Source organism: Mchenga conophoros, linkage group LG22 (genome assembly GCF_057382185.1).
Source record: "Mchenga conophoros isolate Kocher_MC1m ecotype Shallow Benthic linkage group LG22, M_conophoros_male_GT1.1, whole genome shotgun sequence".
Classification (NCBI taxonomy): domain Eukaryota; kingdom Metazoa; phylum Chordata; class Actinopteri; order Cichliformes; family Cichlidae; genus Mchenga; species Mchenga conophoros.
This window is the reverse complement of record NC_140546.1, coordinates 19,188,230-19,206,737: the sequence shown is the minus strand read 5'-3', so window position 1 is coordinate 19,206,737 and position 18,508 is coordinate 19,188,230. Positions and strand designations below refer to the sequence as shown.

At 43.4% G+C, this 18,508-nt stretch overlaps 3 protein-coding genes across 9 annotated transcripts in view; 1 reads left to right on the top strand and 2 right to left on the bottom strand.

Moving 5' to 3' along the window:
* Positions 1-3: 3 nt before the first annotated feature.
* On the bottom strand, positions 4-3,984 carry lg22h6orf62 (linkage group 22 C6orf62 homolog). Its single transcript, XM_085262513.1, has 5 exons — positions 2,373-3,984; positions 2,101-2,277; positions 1,893-2,018; positions 1,455-1,589; positions 4-1,343 (listed from the first exon to the last, which is right to left on the bottom strand). The coding sequence occupies exons 1-5, from the start codon at positions 2,499-2,501 to the stop codon at positions 1,218-1,220; spliced, it is 693 nt and encodes a 230-aa protein (XP_085118639.1). The 5' UTR covers positions 2,502-3,984; the 3' UTR covers positions 4-1,217.
* A 19-nt stretch (positions 3,985-4,003) lies between these two features.
* On the top strand, positions 4,004-7,766 carry gmnn (geminin DNA replication inhibitor). Of its 2 annotated transcripts, XM_085262515.1 has the most exons (8): positions 4,004-4,190; positions 4,521-4,592; positions 4,878-4,941; positions 5,561-5,653; positions 5,767-5,920; positions 6,007-6,089; positions 6,401-6,511; positions 7,036-7,766. In XM_085262515.1, exons 4-8 carry the CDS (start codon positions 5,588-5,590, stop codon positions 7,219-7,221), a joined length of 600 nt encoding a protein of 199 aa, XP_085118641.1. In that variant the 5' UTR covers positions 4,004-4,190; positions 4,521-4,592; positions 4,878-4,941; positions 5,561-5,587; the 3' UTR covers positions 7,222-7,766. The 2 variants fall into 2 exon arrangements, with proteins under 2 accessions (XP_085118641.1, XP_085118640.1); XM_085262514.1 differs by lacking the exon at positions 4,878-4,941.
* An 845-nt stretch (positions 7,767-8,611) lies between these two features.
* Positions 8,612-18,508, bottom strand: part of ripor2 (RHO family interacting cell polarization regulator 2) — a 70,609-nt gene continuing 60,712 nt past the window's right edge. For 5 of the 6 annotated variants that reach the window (XM_085262506.1, XM_085262505.1, XM_085262504.1 and 2 more), the window contains exons 8-22: positions 18,379-18,442; positions 17,985-18,028; positions 17,565-17,690; positions 17,330-17,478; positions 16,602-16,731; positions 15,004-15,762; positions 14,678-14,862; positions 14,270-14,432; positions 14,015-14,147; positions 13,631-13,792; positions 13,116-13,289; positions 12,241-12,443; positions 12,073-12,156; positions 11,882-11,972; positions 8,612-10,999 (exon numbers count right to left, since the gene is read on the bottom strand). In XM_085262506.1, the coding sequence (XP_085118632.1) occupies positions 10,899-10,999; positions 11,882-11,972; positions 12,073-12,156; positions 12,241-12,443; positions 13,116-13,289; positions 13,631-13,792; positions 14,015-14,147; positions 14,270-14,432; positions 14,678-14,862; positions 15,004-15,762; positions 16,602-16,731; positions 17,330-17,478; positions 17,565-17,690; positions 17,985-18,028; positions 18,379-18,442 (2,568 nt within the window). In that variant the 3' untranslated portion in view covers positions 8,612-10,898. Of the gene's footprint in view, positions 11,000-11,881; positions 11,973-12,072; positions 12,157-12,240; positions 12,444-13,115; positions 13,290-13,630; positions 13,793-14,014; positions 14,148-14,269; positions 14,433-14,677; positions 14,863-15,003; positions 15,763-16,174; positions 16,322-16,601; positions 16,732-17,329; positions 17,479-17,564; positions 17,691-17,984; positions 18,029-18,378; positions 18,443-18,508 lie in introns of all 6 variants that reach the window. The other variant, XM_085262509.1, reaches the window with a different exon arrangement.

The following is an 18,508-nucleotide window of genomic DNA, read 5'->3' as shown; positions in this document are numbered from 1 at the left end:
GAGTGATGCTTTCAGAATTTGCACTGTATTGGGATATGCTCAGCAGTATTGATTTGAGAACCAACAGAGAAAAAAAACTCCAGAAGTTACACGCCTTACATCCTTTTAAAGTGAACACACTGAATCAACAAGGAGCAAAATTATATGTGCGTAATATTCTTTGACAAGCAAGCCTGCAAAACCCAATTTAATTTGATGAGCATGGTGGCAAATCATCTAACTTTTAGTAGGTCAAATAAAAATAAGAGAATTAGCTTTCAGCAACTTTTGTTAGGTATGTTAAACAATAAATGTCGCCATTTCAGTTACTCACCAACCCACATCCCCAATAAAACAAACATAAAAACATCATTTCAGTAGCTCAATGGAATAGTGCTTGAACAGTGAACATGACCCTCAACGTCTAACCAACTTTGTGTGTATAACACCTTTCAAGTCACTCGAGGTTTTAGTGAAGGCTTGCCTAGCATGTTTCAGAGGAAAGCAAATGACACCAAACCATCTTTGAAAGTCCAGCAAAATAACTAAGGCTGTTTAAAAGAAGCGATACCTACACCATATGATTTGACAGATACTGTTCATCTCATTATCTCTTTGCTTACACGGGTGTTTAAACACCTCTCCACACCTGTCCTCGGTCACAAGACTGCGTAAAGTTGTTCTAGACACCTGCGTGACATTACAAACTTTAACAATCATTTCTTATGACAACAAGGATATAAAACGCGTCCATGTGAGAACCACCATGATGACCTGTGTATTGTTTGTTCCTGTTCTGATGCAACATAAAGAGTTCCTTCAATGACCGGTGCTGTTGACAGTGCAGCTCCAAGAGAACAACCAACCACTCAAAATCAATGTTCGTGCAGGTTCAAATGAACAAAAATAGGTGAGTGAGAAGCAGGGAATGAGGAGGAAGTGGAAAAAAAGGTGAGGGATAAATCCAAAAATGGTAGGGAGAAGAGGGGTGGGGGCACACTGGGAGCATGAGGCAGAAAAAAAATGAAGGATGGGAACTCAATCAGATTCAGGTCAGGGAAGGTAGAACGAGTAGAAACAAAAAAGGAGATCCAAGCATAAGTTCACATCTTAAAGGGAAAAAAGGATGGAGATGAGTACATCAATTTGCTTCTGAAGGCTTAGGCAAGAGGAAGGGAAAAAGGCTTTTTTTTTTCTTTTTCATTCCCCCTCCGTGTGGCTGGGTGGAGCAAGAAGCCTTAATCAGGCATATAAGGGCGGAGGTGATCCTCGATGTCTCCCACACCCCAGCAGGTCAGCTGGTCCTGGGGCAAGTACAGGCAGAGGCTGCACAACTTGAAAACTGTGGCCTTGGTTTTAGGAGTCTGAAAGAATGTGGACAACATTTGTGATAAAGTGTGTTAACAAGACCATTTCAGGGTTTTTTCCTCCTCTTTTTAGGAGAATTACATTTTATTTTCAGCGATGCGACATACCTGTAAGTGCTGTCTATCCATGAAGAGAAATACAGACTGAGTTGGGTTGTTCATGACCATTCCAGCCTTGTCTTTACGACCCAAAGCATGCATGCACTGCTTCTCGTAGTCTCCATGATGAAATTCAAACTTGGCCTGTAAATAAGACAGACTTAAGAACTAAGGACAAAGTTTTGTTATGTAAAGTCTCAGTTTCCCAGACACAGATTAAGCCTAGTCTCAGGCTACAAACTCGCAGTGTTTCGTGTTAGTTGAGGACTGAACTTCATACATATCTGGGAAACTGGCTGCAAAATTGAATTTGCTGATAAGATGCTTTTTTTTTACTATTTAAAATTGCTACACTGTGAAGATGATTTAAAAAAAATAGAGTGTACACAAAGATGATATTTTTAACTTTCTATAGTTCTGACCAAACCTAAGGTGATAAGGACTGACCTGAACAGGCCTAAAGGGTTCATCATCGGCCCCCTTCCATCTGGAGAACAGCAGACAGACGATCTTCTCAATATCGTTGCGTGGCCATAGGATAAAATCCATTTCCTGAGTGCAGCCTATCACATCCTGTAAAAACACAGACAGCTAACATGACACAAAATGTTTACTTTTCCATACACTCCCCCTTTCAAATGGTATTGTGTCTCACCCTTCGCATTGACTGGTATCGGGGCGCGTGTAGTTGCACAACGTCTTTTTGCAGGAGCTCTATTGAACTCTCGAGAGAGTAGCTGGAATCGCGCACACCTCGTAGGATATTTTCTTCATAGTTGTTGGTCATCACTGGCACAACTTCGGCTACCTCAAAAAGTGCTGACTTCTTCTTCTGTAATGAAAAAAATTGGAGGGGGGATATTTTAAGGCATTGCTTTGGTTGTACAATGAGGAACAAACATGAGTGGATCTGTAGTGCTGGCAAACCTTTTCTTTGAAAACGAAGGCTATATAAATCTTGAAGTCAAACTGATCAGCCAAAGATTCCCTTTTCTTCCGAAGTTGAGCTCGAAGTCGATTTCGTGTTTGATTTCTGCGTGAAGTTGGGTCCCCCATGGTTGGAATTCGATGGTAGTGTCTTCTCCTCTTCTGCAGTATATTTTGGCTAAACTCTCTACTTTCTGTTTGATAAAGGATGGAGCTGGCTACCCTTTGCAGAAACAACGCATCAAAACTCTAGGCTAAATCCTCAGTATACCAACTACGAACTTAAAAGGTCATAAAAATCTTAAACAAAACTAAGTCATTTCGATTGTTTTGTTAAAAAAAAGGGCAGTGTTGAGGAGGGGGGGAATGGTCGACAAGCTAAGACTACATCTCCTTTATGCTTGATCAGAAATCCATGTTTTAAGACATGACTTTCAAGGACCGTGAGCTTCGTTTTTCAACCTGCCATGGAGGGATTACAACAAAGATTTTAATTAAAACAGCAACTCAAATGACTCAACTTTTCCCTCCTATAGATGGTACTGAAATCAGCAGAAAGCGCTGCTGCAAAAACCCATATCGCTAGTTTTCTGCAATTGAGATTGTGGACTACAGCAAGCAGACAAATATTCTATCGTTTGGGTCATTTCAAAGTCCCTCATCCATGGCTGTCTTTTTGCTTCCGTGCAGACACTGTTATGTGCGTGTTATAGACGGACTGGGGATACAGACGAAGATGGCAGGTAAACACAGATGCCAGGAGATATTGGCACCGGGTAACATCGAAGACTACTGCGAAAGTAACTTGACATTTCCGTGACTTTTACTGCCACTCATTTGGCCCAGAGCCTGTGTCGTTGCTGCCACTGCCGATAGTCATGATGTGGGCGTATTTTTAGCACACTAGCTAAGGTGAGCTAGCAGGCTAATCTAGGCATTCACTTCCGACACTAACTAGTAGTGAGCCAGCGATATAGCTACATCTTATCATCTGACTGATTGGCTTAATTGAGGCCTATGTGTGATCACCTAGCTTAGCGTACAGTCATCTTTAAACGCGTTTACATTTCCCCCACCTCCTCGGCTCAATGTGACTGCCAGTGCTGTTTGAGGCTAAGAAACCAGTGGGCTTCACTCACTAACCGTTTACACCATTTTCGCTAAATGTAATGCGCTTCAGTCGTGCCTTGTTAACTACTTCATCGACAAAAAAACAGAATCAGCCCAGGGGAATCAATTATAGCCAATCAACGACAGCAGTTGAATGGCGAAATAATTGTTAGCTAAACAAAAAAAATCAACCCCCCGCTTTCCACGTCTGAAGTTTCGAGGTGTTTGCTGCGCTTGTTTTCTTTCTCTCCTTTTCTTCAGTCGTCACAACCTCCGGCTCGCCCTGCCGCATGCCATGTCAAGATAAATCGACAATCCAGCTCAAGTCCTCCGTTCTTTCAGTCGACATGTGGAGTTTTCTGTCTCCCGGCGGGCCCATATTTAACGACGTGTCGTCCAACGTTTTTTCCGTTTGGTTTCTTTGTTTGCGTGGTTTTTTTAGGTAGCTAATAATGGCACATACAAGCTAGACGGTCTACAGCCTCCCCCAAAATGGCTGCACAGTCAACTACAAAGATATGACGTGCCTTGACATGTGACCGCACAAGGGGAAAAAAACAACGGTGCAAAAAAAATAATTCTTTGTGAGCATGCGCCTCACTGGCCTCTTGCTCACGTGACGGAGTGGGCGTATTTAAGCCTCTGGCGCGGGAGTATCGGAGAAGAGTCGAGCGAACGGGAAACCGAGGTTAAGAAAAAGCAGGCAGGGTAAGTTCTGGTAATGTTTTTAATTAATTAATTTTTTTTATCTACAGTTATATCACATTAAGTATAGTTCACGTCGGCTAATTTGCCTTCTTTAAACGTGGCTGATTGGTTTTCCTTAAGATCCAGCTGACTCGAGGCCTTCTTACCATGGCTTATTTTAAAAGTGGGGAAACTTAGACCATATGATCCTTTCCTTATAGAGTAGCGTTTCTAAGTGGGTAGAATCACTAGTCAATGGTAAGCTAGACAGCTAGAGGTTTAATTTTTTTTAAAATATAATTTTTGCTAATTAAAAATCAAGTTCTTTGTCTACTACTTGTCCTGGCTCAGGTTTCGAGAAAAAAAATGAACGTCAGTGGAAAAGTAAAGCAGAGCCACCAGAAGTCCAATGAGAACATAAAGGTAAGTACAAAGACTTTTAAGTTGTTTCGTCATTTTGTCTTTCAAGTGTAAACATTGGTGGTAATTATTTCCCTAGTAGTGCTCAAATATCTCCTATACTACCTTTCTTGGGTGACTGGTATCATTTTGGAGAGCTTCTCATGAAATTCTTATTTTTTTCGGGTGAGGGTCAGTATTTTTATTTAAACTCCAAAACCAAAAACTTCCATGTAAATATAGAAGGCCAAGATTGCCTCTTCCATTTATTGTTGTCTTAATTCTTTTATATTAACATGTATAATCCAGCTGCAGCAGTCTCTGGACATGTAGTCTCAACAGAACAAAGCCATCTACTGTAAGTGGCTTGAAGGTCAGTCCTAAAGGACACTTCAGGGTTGGGTTGTGTGGAAAGGCACTTAAATGTGGTATTTCCTGTAAAGTGGTATTTAAATTCGTCATATTGCTGAGCAGCTCGGTGTCTTATTGCTTACACTTAAACAAAATTACATTTGTTTTGGTTTCTACTTTGCTGTTCCTTAAGGAAAAGGCCCACTCACAACTTAATCACCCATTATACAAAACACCCCAGCAGTCTTGTGAAGCTGTGGCCAAACATTAACAAATTATGTTTTCTGGCTGCTCTGTAACGATCATTGGAGAGACTTTCCCACGGCTGTTAAGAATTTGTGCCCTACCCGCGCTTTGCACATCTGTAGGTCTGTTGCACATGGCATTGCTGTTGTGGCACCTCACTTATGCCCTTTCTCCTGGTGACAGTGTAACTAAAGTAAAGCTTGTGAAGTGATGCTAATCCTTGCTGAATAGAAGCTTTGAGAATGAGAACATGGGTTCTGCTACTTTCCCATGTGACTCAATCTTTAGTTTCTAAAGGCTAATCAGGGGGAGGGGGAGTCTACCTTCTGTTTTGTTAGCATGTTGTAATCTAATCAGATATACAGTAACGGTTACTTGTGTTGGATGCCTTTCAGAGCCTTCTCACACCTTCTCAAAAGACTATGGGACCTGCCAGGCAAACCCTGCAAGTTCGTCAGGTTAACTCAGACCTGGGGAGGTCAGCTAAGGTTTGTAGTAGCTGTCCAAATTGGCTTGCATAAGATTAAGACTTGTAGATGTTGAATCACTCATGAAAATTGCATCTTTCAAGCCTAAATTTTGGAAATGATTTGTTTTTTAGGCCGGAAAGGTTGGTCCAAAGCGGAAGAATTGGACAGCTGAGCAAATCAGAGGATCAAAGAGGGTCAAGATGGAAGTCAAATCCACTCAAACAGAAGCAGCTGATGGGTTAATAGATGGCATGTCCAAAGAAGCATATGAGCTCATGGTCAAAGGTAGAGAAGGCAGCACGGTGCGCTAGATGGTCACAAATTTTCACTTTATCTCAAACTCTGATCTAAACCCTCTGCTGCTGTTGTAGAAACTCCACCTTCCACCTACTGGAAAGAGGTAGCAGAGGAGCGACGGAAAGCACTGTACAATGTTCTACAGGAGAATGAGAAGGTGAGTTAATCACTGAGATTCTGCTAATGTTTAGCTGCAAACTGAGCTGTTCCCACGCTCCCACTGACACACTTGACCTTTGGCTACTGACCAGCTGGCACTTGAGTAGCTCTGAAGCTCACTGAATTCTCCTCTATATAAAAGGTGCTGATGCTGGCATTTTTCTGCATTCACTACTTCACGATTCCTGTAACTCCTAAATTGTTTGGCTAGATTGCCTGTACAGTGTATTAACGTGAAGCAGTTTTCTGGTTTAGACCTTCCATGTGTAGGAGGTTGTCTTAACTTTGTGTTTGCATTTGTTGTTTCAGCTCCACAAAAGCATAGAGGCCAGAGATGAGCAGCTAACGAAGCTTCAGAGTGAAAATGAAGAGCTGCAGGAGCTCGCTCAACATGTCCAGTACATGGCTGACATGATTGAGGTAAGTATTAAAATTTGACTGCACATTGAGTTGTGGCGAAAAACTATATGTTAATCTTATCAGTTGTGTACCAACATTACTGTGGACAGTTTTGAGAAAGTGGAACTGGAGGGATGCACCAGGAAGCTTAAAATGTATGGCTAAACAAACTTTAAACAGATTGGAGTTCAGTTTATTGGTGCAGCCGCAACCGTTTCAGTGTCTTCTTTTTTCCACTCGGGGAAAATAAACTGCCCATCCTGTCTAGAGATGCTTTGCATAATTAAATCTTAACACTATATGCGTCTGATCAAGTTTTACAAATCTGGCTACTTGCTGCAGCATTGCAATTACAATTTTGGACTCATTCTGTTTAATCAGTGGGCACAAAGTAGTAACTTGGTGGTAAAAATTTCAGCCTTTTGAGCTAAACCCAAATTCCCTGAGCAGAGTACTTAACCAGGTGGAGAGCTGCATGGATAAACTGGACCGGACTGCACAGATGGGTCTGTTGGTAAATTAAACTTTGTGTACTCTCTTTTTAGAGACTGACTGGGAAATCTCCTGACAATCTGGATGAGCTCAGAGGGATTGCCTTTGATGAAGATGAGGCTGAACATGAAGGCGACGACTTGGCAGATCAGAGTGAAAACGATCCAGACTACAGTTACGGCTCTGCAGAAGAGCTATCGGATGATGAAGAACCAGGACCCTCAGGACTCCAGAACTAATACTGCATGACTGAGTAAGCTTTGACTGCAACGAGTACTTCGTTTGAAGGAGATGAGCTTTAAAGATGTGTATGTACTCTAAATTCAGCCTGCAATTTTTATTTTTTTTAAATATATTTTTCATCATTGCTCAAGTTTAAGGGTCTTAAGAAACTAAGCTAGTGAAGGTTTCCTTTAACAGAAGACCCCTTGATGTGTCATAGTAAGAAAAGTACAGATGTGAACTAAGCTGCTGGAACCTGAAAGACTTCCATGTCAGGGTGTCCACAACCATTAGTCTAAAAGAAGTTTACCTTGGCCAGGTGAAAGTAAAATGCTTGTCCAACGTGCTTCTTTTGGCACTTGATTTGTCTTGTGGCTCCTGTTGAGCGACAGTGTTTACAAATTTTACTTGAACACCTGTTTTTCCCTGTTGTGATAAGTTAAATGTGCACTGTTGGTCAGTTATTTACTGCCAGATGTGGCAAAGAGCATGACCCTGAAATGTTGCATTCACTGTAAAATTTTGAAGTTGGTGTAAATAAACTTTATATTTTAAATCTTGACACTTATTGAAGCTTGTAGTTCTTGCTGAACCTAAAGGGTGAAGTTGCTACAGAAATGAGAAAATTATAAATGGGTATGCTGGGGGGGGCGAAGACTCCAGTCGGTCCACTTGGTGGTGTTGGGATAAATCTTGATTCTTTTATCTGTATTTTGAGAAGCGTTGCAGCTTTTCTCACTGATAAAGACCTCCTCGATAGCCTGTCATACTACAGCAAAGTGACACACAACTGACCTCAACTAGAGATGTCTTTGTTACTGTGCTATGGAAGGAAAAACTGACTTGCACTGGTGCTCTGGCCCATTTAGGATCAGAATATGCTGTATGTGGCTCACAATGTAAAATGAGTTTGACATCGCTGGCTTAGGCTGTCCCATATGGAAAAGAAATGGTAAACTTATGTGATTACTCATGAAAGTGGCCACGTTCTCATTACTTTCATATATTGTTTTAGTAAGTATCCAAAACATACAAGTTTCATTATATAATTTTTCAAGGGATCTTATGTTTTCACTCATGCTTTTCATACAAGTTTCACACAAGACAGATACAAACTTTATAAGATATCTTTTCCATATGGGGTGTCAAATCTACACTCAACTAAAACTTTTTTTTTTTTTTTTTTTTTTTTTGGTGTGTTAAGCTTGTATGCCCACTTTTCCGTATAAAATCTAGCTGCTGTGTAGTTGTAACAGTCCGATTACGTATGGATTTGCATATACTCATTAGTATTAATTTAAAACGGCAGGACTTAAAAAAACAAAACATTCTATTTAAGACTGAATGGGCTCCAGCCCCCTCATGACCCTGACAAGGATAAGCAGAAGAGAATGGATGGACTCCGTGTGGGGAAAGAGAAATCCAGTTTTTAATTATGCAAAAATAAACTTTATTGCAACTTCTTGATGAGCAGAGGAACCACGACGGAGAAGAGCAGTGTGCAACCACATGAATCAGTACTGAAGCTATTGACCAAGAAGATGGATGAAGTTCAGTTTCAGCAGTTATTATTAAAACCTAAATTAAACGTGCACATTTCGCCACCTTGTATTATATACGGTGCTAAAGAACTGAACAGTCCACCAATTAACTTGTTAAACAGGTCAACAGCGAGTTTGTGAAGAGAGAAAATTAAACACAGTGAGTTACTGGACCAAAATACTGTAATGCTGTTCACATCTCGAAAAGGAATTTAAATTTGGACCACGTTTTGCAAAAGGCTGCATGAAAGTAAAAAAGAAACAACTTTTAGTATCAACTTCACGCATTTACAGATTATATTACAAAAAGAATACCTTTCATAAAAATACTAACCGCTTGCTTTTTAATATGGCTTTTGGATTGTGCAGTTACAACCAGATGTAACGAGATCCTCATATTACGGGTTTGCCTTTTTTTCCTTTTTGTGCTTCCAAAGATAAGTCTGAGGGTTCTGGTCCAAATGTACACGCTGTATTGAAAATACATTCTCCTGGATGAGCTCTTATTAAAAGACCGTTTTAAAATCCCAAGATTTTTCCTTTGGTTATAGTAAATCTACTTAATAAAGTAACATCTCTATCATATAAATGCCCCGTTAGTTTGGGGACCTTTTAGGGAAAACAAAATCTATAATTACTATTAGCAAATCTTAATATTCTCCAAAATAACAATCTAATATAATTAAATTGAAAATAAACTCCAATTATAATCAAACACGAGTCATATGGTAAAAACACAGAGGCCTTTTTAAACAAAAGACATTAATTCAAATACCAGACCTGAAAGTAGAGCATAAATATACAATCATTTACATAACAATGTGGTCTGCTCTAATACAAAATAACTTGACAGAATATTAGAATAACAAGGAGTAAATAATAAATATATGACATGTGAGCTTCTAAGTTTTGTCACTGTGCAGCAGCACCAGACTCAGTAGTACAGTTACAATGAGAAAAGCTGGAGATAGATGCCTCCCCTGGGTCAGTGTTCCCATTAAACCGTTCGCATGGAGCAGACCCAAAGTGTGGCAGAAAAGGCCAAAAGCTTAATGTCTTATCCTGCTATCAGCTCGCGTGCTGCCTCAACTGATCCTCTCTGCACAACTGCCAAGAAAGTGCATTCTCATGAGGTCCTCTGCCTAGTTTATTGCCCTTGACTGGCTCCTGACCTTGTAGGAAAAACAAACAAAACATACATTTACAAAGAGTATTTGTGTAATGTGCCAGCTCAGCCACAACGAGGCTCAAAAGGTCAAAAGCTGACGATATCAAATGGGCTTCACGTGTCAGCCAGGTGCAAAAAAAAGGAAAAAAAAAAAATCACATATGTACAGAAAAAATTGCACTTGTTAAACTGCAAGTAGGAGAAATCTCAGACGCAAACTGCTGCGTGAGTGAACACTGGGCACTGTGCTAAACCCCCGTCTCCCCTGGACCGCTGTGACCTCATCTTATTAATGTTCCTCCCTGCCAAAAAACACACAGGTCTTTCAACCACACGAGGATCCCTGAAAATTACGTCTTGAACACAACCACGTGTATCACGTGTAAACTAAGCCGTATTTACACGCCTTACAACAGTGCAGGTCTTCCGAAAGCGTCAGAAAGCACTTCTAATCTAGGTGAACGCATGTTAACAGTGATTATACAAAGATCATAGTATATTGCGTGGTACAATAAATCTGTAAAACTTGAGATTATTCAGAGAGTGCGTGAGACGGGTGTTCTCGGAAGCCTTTTTGACAGGAGGGTGAAGACCCGGTGCTTGATTTCCACAGTCTTTGGAGCAGCTCTCAGCCGCTTTGTGTCCAGTCAAAATTTGTGCTTTTCAATTCAACTTAACGTGACCGGTGTGTGCCTGGCTCAGACAGCAGGATGAGGAGGAGGAGTGTAAGCGTGCGTCAGGAGGGGTCTAGGTTGTGTGTCCTTGTGGTTAAGACAACTTGTTTGGTGTTACTTCCTTTCAGGAGGCAGTGAGTAACAGTGATTAACTGCAGTTTAAGTGAAAACGTTTGTTGTTGCTAGAAAGCAGATCGATGAACAGATTAGTCGTTAACGGCCCTGTGAGGTGTGCTGTGTGGGTTGAGCTAAGGAGGCAAGTGCTGTCCTCGGAGGTCCGGGTGCAGTCCTTTTATCTTTTCAGTGATGGCTCAGAAGGCAGTGGTGACGGTGTTTCCTCGCCGTGTGCCCAGACGGATCATCTCCCCCGGCACAGTGTCCAGCTGCTCGTACGCCAGGCGCCCCTCCTCACCTGCAAGCAGCAAAAAGAGATTATTAGAAATGTGTCCATAGTCACCTTTCACATAACTACTGAAGGGGAGAACGGGGAAAAGCTACAATTTACTGATGGTACACAAACGCCTCATGCGCAGTTAGTCAAAAAGTGAATGTTTTGCAGAGAGGACAGCTTTACAGATACATTCACTAAGTGTGTGTGGGACTGTCACAGATTGTCTAACTTTCACAAAGACTGTTTCACACAATGTTCACTGAAATGGCATCAAACTCGGCGCTGAACTTACTGGTGTCTCCAGCAAGATGCCTGCATATTTTGCTGGGAATCGGGTAAAACTGGTTGACAAGGGTTAAGAATGAAACTTTGGACGAAGGCCAGAAGGAGCAACAGAATCTTCTAAAAATATTAGTGAGAATAAATCACTTGGCAAATGAAAGGTCGCTGGTTTGAATTTGCGTCAGGAAGGGCTTTGCCAAACCAAACGTGCAGCGTTGCCTGCTGAGGCGATCTCTTGTGGTGAAGGAGCAGCTAAAAGTAGCTTCTGTTAGTAATGACCACCTACTTCTCAGATGGCAGTATTCGTATCCCCACAATCAAGATTATGGCAGAAAGAAGGCAACGGAAGGACGTAACAAATTGACAAAAGAAAATATAAGAATCTGCATGCTGAGTTAAAACCCTCGGCGTTTGAGAAAAGTTGCCTTCAATGTAAGATTTTAAAGCGTCTGCAGAGAAAGTGTTGAAGCTCAAACATCTGCCCCAGAAAACAAGCAAGAGAAAACGTGTTTTTCTTGGAATTTACCGTCAACACTGCAATTAAACACATCTTAATAGCACTATAGTGTGTAAATGACCTCATGGCAGTTGTGTATAAAATGCAGTGGATTTGTTACGCACCGAACGTGAGCAGGGTTTCTATGGCCACGTGACGCAGCTCTTCGTCGGCTGAATCGCACAGCGCTACCACTGCTCTGATGCTCTCGACTGCCTGCGCACACAAACAAGATAAAAATGTAAAAATCCAAAGGACATGTTTCTCTTTATTGCATAAAACTGCTGTTTGCACAGTTTAGTAAACAACTACTGACCTCCAGACAGCTGAGAGCTGAGCAGGCTGCCCTCTGACTCTGCACTCCAGCCTCCGACAGTGCCTGGGTGTAGCACTCCACTGCCTGCAGACACACAAACAACCATTAAAAATGTGGCTCAAAAAGCAGAAATGGTGCGCCTACCGTTTTCTCTTGAGCACTACTCACCCTGGTCCTGAAGTGCTTGTTTGACGCTCCAGAAGAGAGGTAGTCGGCGGCTGCCTTGTTGACCTGAGGGTCCTCTGCAGTGAGGAGGGATGCCAGGGCCCTTAGGGTTCTGCTTCCAGGCCAGAGAGATGACAAAGGCACCTCCTCCAGTTCTGCGAGACAGCGAGGATAGTCTCCGCTGCACAGGACCTCTGCAAACACCTCTGAGGAGGAAGCCAACGCAGACACACGCAGATTAAACCAAGGATAGGGCCAGCTGTAACACTCACAGGCCTCATCTACACACAAACTTCCTTTCTACTAAATCCTGATTAGAGGTGAGGTGATCGATCCAGATACATCGATGCAAACGCTGGTATTACTATTGGATTGATACTAGCATGATAGCATCAATACTGTTGGCAGTCACGTCAATTTTATTTATAGCCTATAGCACATTTAAACAACAGAAACTGACCCAGAGTGCTTTAGAGACTGGCACATTTACATTACATTAAAAAAAACAAAAGGAAAAAAAACACACAGCTTCAAAACACACGAAAAGCTGAAAGCTGCGTTTTTCTGTGTTAACTAATTATTGTGGAAAGCAAAGGTCACAGTGATTTAGCTCAGAATTTGCAAATTGCTGATGATTCATCTCATAAATCATGAAACGCTGCTCTTCCCCAAGTTGTGGATAAAGCATCAAAATGTTAGCTCTAATATTTGGATTAACTTGGAGAAATCTTGGACTTGCACAGGTGGCCGTATATGCCACGTAGCACAAAATATCCTAATTTTGCGACTTAGGTTAAGAAAATAATTCGATTATTACAGGACGCAGCCAACAACAGAGGAATTCGTGTCATGATGTAAGCATCACAGCTTTTGCGCACCCTCTCTGGCCAGGTGCAGCAGGTGCGTCTCCATGTCCTGGACTTCATGTTGTAAGATGTAGCTGTAGAACTGAAACACAGTCAGGACGTCCTGAGAGAGCGCAGCAGCGGGAGCACTCTGTGCCGCCAGCAAGTCGCTCCTGTCCACCATCTCACCCACTACCATGCTAATCGCTGGAGAGGAGAGAAGAGATCGGTGCATTGTTCCAAGATAACGGCATAACATTATTTAGTTTCAGCTATACAACAAAAACCAAAGAAAACAAAATCACAATGCCGTGTTCACACAGCCTGCAGTCACAGTTTACCTCATAACATAAAGCAGTTTGTTTCTATCCATTTTCATCAGCTGCATTATATTCTCAGTTAAATGCAGATGTCTCGTTTCCCCCTCAGGAGCACATTAAAACCTGTTTACACCCTGAATACGTGAGTCAGTTGAAGCCCTGACTGAAGATGAAATTTTAAGTATAACCCGTGGTCTGTTTGCAGAAACAAAGAAGGGACGAGCGAACCTGTATCGGCGCCGTGTGGGCGGTTCTCCTGCAGCACCGCCGTGTAGCGCTGATTCATGTGTTTGAACACTCTGTCCAGCGTGGTGTGGAAAAGTCCCTCAGAGCCGCTGCACTCTGACCACAGAGTCATCAGCTGGGGGCGCTCCACGAGGCCCGGGAGGACTGAGGAAAACAGGGCAGAGCACGAGGTCAGACCACAAACCCTCAAACCTCCTTCATGCACCGTAACGATTTGTTTTTCTGCTTTAAAGTATAAGATGTATGTTGCTGTTTGGGATAAGTTTCCAGATTATGCAAAAACTACAGAGCCAACCTTGGAGGGGTGAAGCATGAGAAAAGAAAGGAAAAATGGAGGAAATCTGGTCTACGTGTTTAGATACCCACCATCAGCAGCAGATGTTATTGCTCCCAGTTTGTCCACGCTGATCTCTGCTAACTCCTCTAGCAGCTGGGTCTGTCCTGACAATTTAAGGAGGACACTGCGACGCTGCCAGACACTGACCCCACTGGTCAACATCTGCCATGTTACCAAGAAAAAATGAAAACATGTCAGATGCTAAAATTTCCAGAAGGTAGCTGGTGTTTTACTTAAGCAGGATGAATGGTAATTATGATATCAACTATCAGAAGGAGCTCTACCTGTATGAGGTGAATGCAGTACTGAAGGTGGATGACAATAGCCACGTCCAGATTCTCATTTCCAGTGGTAAGTGGGAGGGGGCTTCCTGCCACACTGTTGCCCACCCCGGTGTCCTCTGTCAGGGCTTCGCTCAGGTGTCCTCTGGCTTCTGGATGCTGAGCCCTGAGCAGCAACATACAAGAGTCACCACCGAGGGGCAGCGGTAACACACCGACTGTACATGTAGTGAGTTTGTTTTTAAAGAGTCCAGTCATCCTAAGAATCCTAAGAATTAAACTCTTCATTTGCTGCCAAGCACTTCAAAGTTCTCACAAAAGTTTTGGTATGGGACCTTAAAAAAACCTGCACGTGTATATATAAATAAATGAAACTGTAATGTTTTAGCCAATGCAAAATATTACACTCACCCGATCCTCTCTCCATCTGCATCAAAGATCGGAGACCTCTGTGGGGGAATGCTGATGACGGCGTTATCGTCTCCGGTATCATCGTCGTCAAAGTCAGAGGTGTTGAGGAAGTCAAAGCTCTCCAGGGCACTCTCCACAGTCAGACTGAGGCTAGAGGATCGACTCCTGTGACCCGGGAGACGGCACTGGGGGGAAAAGACAGGATGATGGGCATCCAAAGAGTATAAAAACAAGACAATAAAGTTTAAATGAACCCTAGGATGGCAGTTTCTCTGAAAATTTTAGTGCACAAGAGGTTCTGTAGATGTTAATGAGATGGAGTTTACCTTCAGTAGGTCTTCCAGACGCATCACTTCCTGCTCCAGGTCCTGCAGCTCTCTGCAGCGATGAGTCAGCGACTCTAATCTGGTCAGCAGGCTGTGGATGGCCTCCTCCAGGCTGCTCTCCAGGAAAGCCCTGCTTCCCTCTCCTGCCCAGCTCAGACTTCCCTCACCCTCAGCAGCGCTGCCACTGGGCGGCATCATTTCTGAGGAAGTCAGCCTCTTCACGAGCTGCTTCGTCAGGCTGCCCGCCTCCTCTGTGTCCAGTTCCACAGGTTTCAGCTCATCGGCGTGATCCAGGAAGACATCCTCGGGAGCCACTGCGGACAGCTGTCCATCTGAACACAAGGACGGGGCAGCTGAACCACAGTTGGAGCTAGAATTACGCTGAGACTCTGTGCGCTCCCACTCAGAGTCTTCGGCCGCTTCGGCTTCATCGCTGGCAATGCTGGCACTGTTCCTGCTGCCCCTGCTTCCTCTACTGCCCGTCTCCCCATCCTCCTCATACTCTTCCTCCTCCTCTTCCTCCACTAAATGCTCCTCTGCGATGGAGTCCTCCCTAGTTGGGAAGATTTGCGTAGGTAATGGTTCTGTTTCCGGAGGAGTTACAGTAATCTCAGGGTTGGACTGGCCCGGGGAGTAGGAGCTCAGGGCAGGGCTGGGGCTGGGCGTAGAACCAGACGTATCAGAGAAGGTGAAGGACAGACGCTTGCACTCAGCCACACCGCAGCCGCCGTTCTCGAAGACATCGTCGGGCAGTGTGGACTGAAAATAGAGACAGGAGAATAAATCTGTGCTGCAAACAAGATAAAGGACTGAGATCTGGCTGAAATCAGTGAATGAAGGACAGAAAAGTGCAGAAGAAAGCTCCTCTTGTTTTCCAAGATAGAAAAAGCGACGGCACACTATACTGATACTATACTTGTGATCAGATCTGAACCCAAATTGAATCGAACAGTGAGGTAAATATAAACAGAAAACATAGGAACAGCTTAACGAACATGCAAACAGACGTGCAAAGAGCCACACATGGCGTTCTGTAGTCCTTAAAAAAAAGGGACAAGGTGAACCCAAGTGTGTCCACAAGAGCAGAGAACTACATCCCCATCATGTCAGTGGGGGTAAGAGGGCACACAGAGTTGGGTTAGGAGGGTCACAGGGGCCACAACACACTCACATAAACCTCCAGACTGGATTTGGGCCTTGGCCGCAGTGAGGCCAGGTCACCAAACGAACGACTGCGCCTTAGCTTCTCTAGCAGGGTGTCTCGGAGCATGTGCAGGAAGGAGAAGCGCTGGCGCTCCACGGGGTAGGGCTGCCACTTCTTTACACAGTAAAGGCAGGGAAATAAGACAGGGTGTTGGGTATTTGAGGGCAGGTGGGTGAAATGTAGGATATACAAGATGGGGGCAGAGTGTGGGTATAATGGGAATATACAAAGAAAAGGAGGGAAACGGGCGAGGGTTAGTTTAAGGGTGGTGCCTGCACGGCTTAAGCATCAACTGGAAAAAATAACATGGGGCATGATTTACATCACGGTGCAGACAGTGCATGGGTTAGTGTGTTATGGATCACAGAATATGCTAACAACTTGCTTGACTCACAAAAAAGGAGGTGTCCTGGAAGGTGGGGGTCTCCGGTGTGCCCTGGCTGTAGACGGACACTCGTCTCTGGAGAGCTGCAGCTTTGCTCACATTGCCAGACGACAGAGTCAGGTCCTCCACGTCGAAGGGGCTGGAGAGGAGGATAAAAAAAGACAAAGCTCTTAATGACACTGCTTACATTTGGTTTCAAAAACCTACAAATGGGCAGCCCTAAAAATGTGGTGTAAACAACCACAAAGATTCACTGTGATGCAGTCACTCAAGCCACTTCCTGAGGTGGTCTGTTGCAGTGTAAACAACAATATTTCATGATGGGTTTTCAACATGGGCTGGTAAAAACATCATTGATGAGGTGCTCCTTTTTGAAAATCAGTACTGAAACATTTGGTGCTGGCACTGGAGCTGTGTTTGGAGACCTCTGACCACAGGTGTGCACAGCAAGGCATCTCGGTTGTGTAAAAACAAAGTATGAAGTGGGTGTTACTATGATGTTTCACCAGCAGATGGCAGGACCCCACAAGGCATGCAGACCCCGACTTTAATGCTGTGACACTAACAACTGTTGTAGATGCTCCAAACATATGGCCGGTCCAGCAACAAGACTAAAATAGTTCTGGACTACCTCTGAACAATCCTGCTACCCAGCAGTGATACCATCTGGCAGCTGCCAACTCATTATGTACCCTAATTCGTGCAACACCGGTTAGATTCAGCGAGCTTCTACTTACTACCATGTGACTTCCAGGTTGAGTTTGATGGTCCCGAGGTCGTTGACGTCCACAGCCACCACCTGAGGCACGGCAGTGAATAGCTCCTTGGTCTCACAGATGACGCTGCCCACCAGCATGTGTGTGGCCAAACCCTTCAGCTCCGTCACCTGATGGGCACAAACTTATGTTTGTTTCTCATTTCAGTGCCACAGCGCAACGTGTTAGACACGAGGCTATCTGGGTTTGTACAGACCTTGATGTTAATAAGGTCAGTAATGAGGGGCATGAAGACCATCTCGTCTCCATCCCAGCTTTGCCTGGAGTTTACTTCAATCCTCCCCTTCAGCTTCCACCGCTGGCGACCGTAACGCATGAAGATCTAAAGGAAGGAGCAAAAAAAAATATTTAACCACATAACTTTATAATGGCTGAACTAATAAGCTAATTTTTTTTAACTGCTCACTGTTTGTCTCACTAAACCAACCAGCTAAGTGCTAACTTTGGAGCTGGGTGGAGTGTACAGTGGTGTTTCACTGAAAGATGGCCAAAGCTGTTGCTACATAAATATCATTACAGCGGTTTCCAGCTGAAAGAGTCACTTGTGTCTATCTGTCTCAATCCTGTTAAAAGTAGACCCAAGAGTCAGCAGTTAGGGCAAAGAAAATAAACTTGCCTCATATTGGTCTCCAGGACAGAGTCGAGCAAATCCTGCCAAACCTGTCAGATAGAAGTGACAGATATTTATATTATGCACAAAGAGGAGAGAAAAAAAAAAAACATCATTTTGGGGGGGGGGGGGTTTACAATGAGTTAAGCAACGTTAGCTCACTTTCTTATTCAGAATGAATTATTGCACAATGAAACAAGCTGCTTTTAACTGTCAAGCATATTTTTGTCATGACTTTTCAGGGATTCAGGGTTTCTAACTTGGTCCATGAGTGAGAAATCTTAGGATTTTTGCTCCAATGAATATAAAATCATCACCAAAACATCTGGATTCTAAATAATCCCAGTGTGTAAATGACTAAACTTGCATTAACTTCTCATGTAAATCATTCACGTCCCACCTTTCATTTTGATATGAAACTCCCCGAGCAGGTTCTCCAGTTCGCTCTCAAATGCGCTCATGTTCTGGAGGACGGAACGAGAGAGATAAGACTCATCACACAAACGGCCCTCACAAAAACGAGAACAACA

Coding starts and splice junctions, on each gene's coding strand:
- lg22h6orf62 (XM_085262513.1), bottom strand. CDS start 2,501: ATGGGGGACCCAACTTCACGCAGAAATCAAACACGAAATCGACTTCGA. Junction 1,590..1,892: donor AACCCTTTAGGCCTGTTCAG/GTCAGTCCTTAT, acceptor TCTTATTTACAG/GCCAAGTTTGAATTTCATCA. Junction 1,344..1,454: donor TGGATAGACAGCACTTACAG/GTATGTCGCATC, acceptor ACATTCTTTCAG/ACTCCTAAAACCAAGGCCAC.
- gmnn (XM_085262514.1), top strand. CDS start 4,536: ATGAACGTCAGTGGAAAAGTAAAGCAGAGCCACCAGAAGTCCAATGAG. Junction 5,654..5,766: donor ACCTGGGGAGGTCAGCTAAG/GTTTGTAGTAGC, acceptor TTTGTTTTTTAG/GCCGGAAAGGTTGGTCCAAA. Junction 6,090..6,400: donor TTCTACAGGAGAATGAGAAG/GTGAGTTAATCA, acceptor TTGTTGTTTCAG/CTCCACAAAAGCATAGAGGC.